Source organism: Echinops telfairi, unplaced genomic scaffold (assembly GCF_000313985.2).
Source record: "Echinops telfairi isolate 266 unplaced genomic scaffold, ASM31398v2 ScPeMD7_2;HRSCAF=8, whole genome shotgun sequence".
Lineage (NCBI taxonomy): Eukaryota > Metazoa > Chordata > Mammalia > Afrosoricida > Tenrecidae > Echinops > Echinops telfairi.
The window spans coordinates 39823864-39830231 of record NW_022103898.1 but is presented as its reverse complement, the minus strand read 5'-3'; the positions used below and the strand labels follow the sequence as shown (position 1 = coordinate 39830231).

At 36.3% G+C, this 6368-nt stretch overlaps 1 protein-coding gene across 4 annotated transcripts in view; it reads right to left on the bottom strand.

Moving 5' to 3' along the window:
• ATP2B1 (ATPase plasma membrane Ca2+ transporting 1) overlaps nucleotides 1-6368 on the bottom strand; it is a 66278-nt gene that overhangs the window by 50884 nt on the left and 9026 nt on the right. For all 4 annotated transcript variants that reach the window (XM_045292675.1, XM_030886244.2, XM_004700406.3 and 1 more), the window contains exon 2: nucleotides 2638-2835. In XM_045292675.1, coding sequence (XP_045148610.1) covers nucleotides 2638-2835 — 198 coding nt within the window. The remainder of the gene's footprint in view (nucleotides 1-2637; nucleotides 2836-6368) is intronic.

Here is a 6368-nt window from a genome sequence, read left to right as displayed (position 1 = left end):
GATGTACAAATGCGCTTTACACAATTGATGTGTGTATGGATTGGGATAACAGTTGTATGAGCCCCTAATAAAATGTTAAAAAAAAAATCCTTGATGGGATATCCCACATAATAAATATGGCTTAGCTGAGTGCCTGACAGTTTCCACACATTGCTGCTGATAGCTGCTGTTAAATTGATTTCAACTTATAAGGAGGCCACATGACATAGAACTGCCCCATCGGATTTCCTCAGTAGTAATCTTTATAAACAGATTATCTATCGTCTTTTCTCCCATGGAGGAAGCACCTAAAGATGTGATCAGTGACTCAATATGTCCTTCCAGTCACCATCCCTCTTGTGATACAGTGAATGTAAGCCTCTATGCCTGTGGTTATAAACCCATTTTGGAGAAAGTTCTCTGCTATGTTTATGTATTAAGGTGGGATGTATTTTGAGTTCCATCCTTACTAGAAGATGTACACTATGCCACCACCTTTTGATTCCTTATGGAAAGGGTCTGCTGAAAGGAAAACACACACACTCTCTCTCTCTCATTCCTCTGCCTATAAAAGCTATCTCAGAAACAACACACACACACACACACACACACACACACACACAGTCATTCCTCTGCCTATAAGAGCCATCTCAGAAACAAAAAGAGATAAATCCCAATACCATCACAGAAGAGCCACTAGTGGAGTACATTCAAGATCTCTGTCTGAAGTGGCAGAGGCTGAGACCAGAGGCTGAGGCAAGAGACAGAATAGACGAGCAGCACTGAGACTATGAGGCAGAGCAGCAGGCTGACTTCCTGGCTCATGGAGGTACAAACCAAGGAAGCATGTAGCTGAGAAACTGAAGACTAGACAGAAAGTTGGCTGCTGGCAGACAAGTACTGGCTGTGGACACAAGACTATTTACTGAATGGCTTCTGATCCTGCTTTGTGGAAACCTGTTAAGTTCCCTAATACTCCCAAACTCAGTGCCATCAAGTCAGTTGCAACTGCCTCTGTGTCTTTCCACGACTGTGACTCTTTATGGGAGTAGAAACCCTTATCTTTTTCCACCAGAGCGGCTAGTGATTTCGAACTGTTGATGGTGTGGCTAGCAGCCCAATGTGAAACCACTCTTCCACCAGTGGTCCTTTAATAAAACAACACCCATAATTATGAATGTTTTCTGTGAGTTCTCTGTAGCCATTGCAAGAGATTATCAAGCCCAACAGAGGTAGAGTGCCATGTGATGATCGGTGTGTAAATAAAAAACGATAAAGGGTGGAAATGTGTCTGACCTCACCTCATGGGACTATACCTTGGGATGCTGAAGAGTTGAGTTTCCGTCTCCAAGCTAGAGGAGGTCAGATATGACCCTTTATGCTGTTTTCTCAGCATCTAAAACCAAAACCCAACCCGTTGCCTTTGAGTCTATTACAATTCATAGGCCTCTCTGTATAGGTCCTATGCCCCACAGGCTTTTCAAATCTGTCATTTTAATGGACGTAAACTACCAGAGCTTTCGCTCATGGAGTGGCTAGTAGTTTTAAGCCCCTCATTTTTCATTTAACAGCAAAGACTTCACCACTGAGCCACCACAGATTCTAAGAATAACCACCTGGGACTTAAAAAACAAGCAAATACGTTGGCCTATCATTATATACTAAATAACCTAATGAACCGAGATAGTTCTACGTCACAAGAGACAATAATTTTTGGTTTGTATGACTGAAAGTTTTCTCTTTATTTCACTAAATCCACTGATTTAGTGATTAGTCATCATTTTGTTAGGTGCTAGAAAGGCAACAGAACAAGGTTCCTGTTCTTGATATTCAATTTTTAGATAAAAGAATTTACATAATTTATCAGTAATAAATTCAAACTCAATGCCACTCAATTTCAACTCACAGTGACCCTATAGGATAGCACAGAACCAGAGCCTCTCTGGATTTCTGAGACGAACTCTTTTTTTTTCCAATTAGTTTATTTTTAATAATTTCATTGATATACAATTCACATAGCCTATATTTCAATAACATTAATAAGAGTTATACAAGTATCACTACAATCAATTCCAGGATATTTATTCTTCCTTGTACTGGTTGTTGTAATCTCCCCATTTCCTGCTAACCTCCTGTCTTATGTCACTTTGTGTTGTCTAGGTTTACCTAATCTCGGTTTCATATACAGAAAATCATACATCAAATGGGCCAACAATAATGACACAATTAAACAAATAAATACCTCAAATGAAAACAAAGCAGAAAATATCAAAAACAATTATACATTAGGTCGAGGTAGATCAATGACAAGGTGTCACATTTTGACCTAACTACAATGAACTGTAAATTCACCCTGCAATACACTCTGGTAACAAAGCCTTTCCAATCGCTGTCCACAGTCAGAGGGCACTCATCAGAAGCTTAATCCACATTGGGGACGGGCTTTCACTGTCATCTGCACTGGGTGTTCAAAATTTTAGCTGTAATATCATTCCCTTGCTGGTTTTGAATTTTATTACGTATAATTCTTTGGTCACACATACTGGTGTGCTTCTTTCGTGTGGATTTAGCCTTTGCTTCATTTAAATAAGTCTTATTTTAAGACAAGCCTTTAAAGTCCCAGATGCTACTCAGAGAAAGTAATTTTTATTTACTTACGTGCATTATTCCCTTCTGGAGGTTGGTAAAAAGAAAGGCCCAGTGATACTATGGCTGCAATTTCTAATATAATTAAAGTAACATCTTGTAAAGCTTCCCATACTAACTGAAGAAAAGTTTTTGGCTTTTTAGGAGGTATAAAATTCTTTCCAAACACTGCTTCTCTTCTTTCTATATCTGCAGGATTTCCACTTAAACCTAAAAAAGAAAATTAGAAACAAAGAAAAACAGTGAAGACCTTTAGTATTTACAAGTAAAAATATTCATTTTATCCAAAATCTATTAATTCATTAATTTTAAATCTTAATTAATGAAACCACATCAAAATTAATTATTACTGTACTTTAGATAAAGTGTACAGAACTTAAATCACTGAGAAACAAGTGAAATGGATTATACATTTTTACTTTTCCTAACTGCTTACTTCTGACAAAAATATTTTACAGCATTTTGTGACTAGAACTCATAAAGACTGATATTAGTCTTTATGTAATAATTAAACATTTTCATGACATTTATTTAATATATTTTCAGGATAAAAGTATATAAAGACATAGATTTACTTATTGCCTTGTAGGCCGCTTTAATCAATAAAAGTCTGATTTCATTCTTATTCAATGAAAAATATGACAATCAATCACAGTTCTAAAAACTTCCTTATTTCTGTTATACTTGATTAGTAAAAATTCCAAGTCCCAAAACATAGTATACTAGGATTATTGTTCTTTCTGCTTTTACTTTTAGTATGTAATTTCAAATGAAGAAACAACTCATACTGACTGACCCAACCTACTCCACTGTAAGGGAAATAATGGTACACTGTAGCATGTACTGTATATTGCCTGTGGTGTAAAACTGGGAAGAAGTAGCTAAGGGAGTTGGATGAACAAGAATACCGCCTTTCCTTCACCTCTTAAGTAAGTATTCCCTTAACCTTCTGTTAATCTTGTCAGATTTAAGATATATCATAATTTAACTTATTTACATCAGTGTGGGGACAAAAACAAACAGCAGCAGTAATATTTTTTCCTTAAGCTATTTAAGATGGGGCAGAGATACTGGAAAGATAAAACTTTTAATTTATCATATAAAATATGATAAATTTTATCTAGCTTGCTTTTTGGTTGAGCTTATTTTAAGAGAATCTCAAGAGGAGGAAAGACACAATGTAGATTACTGGACGAGTCTCAGCTTTCCACATTTGATCTATTAATCTGAATGTTGAAGCTGGGAGAAATTAGAAGAGAAAACAAAAAGAATATACAGTTAGGGAAAAAAGCAACAACCCCAAACCAAAAACCAAACAAACCCCAAACTCACTGCCATGGAGTCAATGCTGAGTCATGGCGACCCCTGTGGGTTTCTACAGCAGTAACTCTTCATGGGCCTAGAAAGCCCAGTCTTTTTTGTGTGTGTGGCGGTTTTGAATTGGCAACCAGGGGAAACACAGCCCAACTTGTAACCTCTACAACACCAGGGCTCCTACTGTAATAGTAAGCAATGCAAAATGATATATAAATGTAAAGTTCCTATCTAATTTGTTGAACTGTCAAAAAGTTCTCAAGAGAATGTTTTCAAGCAATCCTAAGTGGGTTCATAGGGCGAAACTTAGAAAACATTCTAGATTTCTGATGACAAAAATGAGCTCTCAGCTTTGAGAGCAGCCGGAAGGAAAGGCAGTGAGGAATTTTATCAGCTATCATTAGGAGAAAGACCATGTGAGAGCTGAAACACATCAATTAGAAATTAGAATGCTCACACTGTTTATAGACTAGATCAATGCTCCCCAATCATAACTCCTGCAACCACACTTTCACTAGTGGTCATAATTAGGCAGAGTCACAGTAGTGAGGATTTTCACAAAATACTATTCATTTTAAGAATTAAACTTTGAAGGGAGGGGAAAAATGAGGACCTGATGCCAGGGGCTTAAGTGGGGAGCATATGTTTTGAGAATGATGAGGGCAATGAATGTACAAATATGCTTTACACAATTGATGTATGGATTGTGATAAGAGTTGTATGAGCCCGATAAAGCGATTAAAAAACAACCAACCGAAACAAAAAAAATGATAACTCTAACTTTAATGGTTAAAACTGTCCATCTGATCTCCTTCTGATACACTTTGTTTGATCTGGTTTTTAATATTTGTTGTTTTTTTTCCCCTCCATACAAGGGTTTATCTTTGTTGTATTTTGTCATTGTTGGTAGCTTTCTTGCTCTGTTATGTATTTTTCTGTTTTCAGTGTATGAAACCCAGGATGGATGAAGCTAAACAGACAATAAATAGAATAAGGGGATGGGGGTGGTGGTGGTGATAAAGGGGAGCTTCTGGTGTGATAGCAATTGTACAAGACTGCTTGATATGGTTGGACTATGGAATAATATGATATCTGGATTAGGTACTAATAAAATGGTTTGAAAGAAAGAAAAAAAATTAAACTTCAAGGTGATCTAAGTTATACTTTATGTTTTTCAGACTAAAGGTCCTTTCCTTTATGAGACGGTATTAGAAAGTACATATACTTATTGTTATTTAAATGTTATTGGCCAAAGAAATATATGTACTGATGGAAACAGGTATTTACAACATTCAACTACTTATTTCCCACTCCTTTAAGGATACATATTTTTTAAGTTCAAAGAGCTTTCTTACAACAAACCTTTTGTGGTACAAAATGCTTGTATTGCATAAGTGTATATAATAAATATTGTTTCCCCATTCATGAGTTATAAGAAATTTGAAAATAAACTACGTAAGTTTAACTTACACTTAATAGGGCCTACCAGAAATTACACTTAATTGCTCTGTGGGAAAAATATGTGTCAGCCTGCTTCCATAAAGATTACCAAACCCTGCCATCAAGTTGATTTCGACTCATAGGGGCCCCGTAGGACAGAGTAGAACTGCTCTTATTGGTTTCTGAGAAGGTACCTCTTTATGTAAAAGATTACAACCTACGAAACCTAAGGGGCATTCTACTCTGTCCTACAGAGTCATTGTGAGTCGGAATTAACTAAACAACAATGGTTCAGTTTTCAGTATCACCAATGGAACTACAAATGTAATTGATGAAATCTTAACGTACGTGGCTTATAACAGGGACCACTATTTTATGTTAATACTGAAAAATCTCTAGAGAGAGCTTGAAAATGTACCTTTAAGCAGATTTAGGTAAGGGAAAAAAAAAACAACTGCATCCAAAGATTTCAAGTTGTATAAACTGCCATCACCACCACAAACAATACCAAGAACTTGACTGGCTTAGAAGTCAGAAGATTTAGATTCCTATTCATATACTGAAATTGTATACAAGTCAGTATGGTGGTAGGTAAGGGGCTAGTAATATTTAAAGGGCCAAAATAAAGGGTAAGTGACCACAGTTTTAAGATCATAAATCACAGAAGAAATGTTATCACACTAAGAGGGACGTAAACATTTTTTTCTATTTTTCTTTAATAATTTTGTTGAGGGCTCGTACAATTTTTATCATAATCCATACATCCATCCATTGTGTCAAGCACATTTGTACATTTGTTTTTTTTAAATCATTTTATTAGGGGCTCATACGACTCATCACAATCCATACATACATCAATTGTGTAAAGCACATTTGTACATTCATTGCCCTCGTCATTCTCAAAACATTTGATCTCCACTTAAGCCCCTGGCATCAGGTCCTCATTTTTTCCCCTCCCACCCTGCTCCCCCCTCCCTCATGAACCCTTG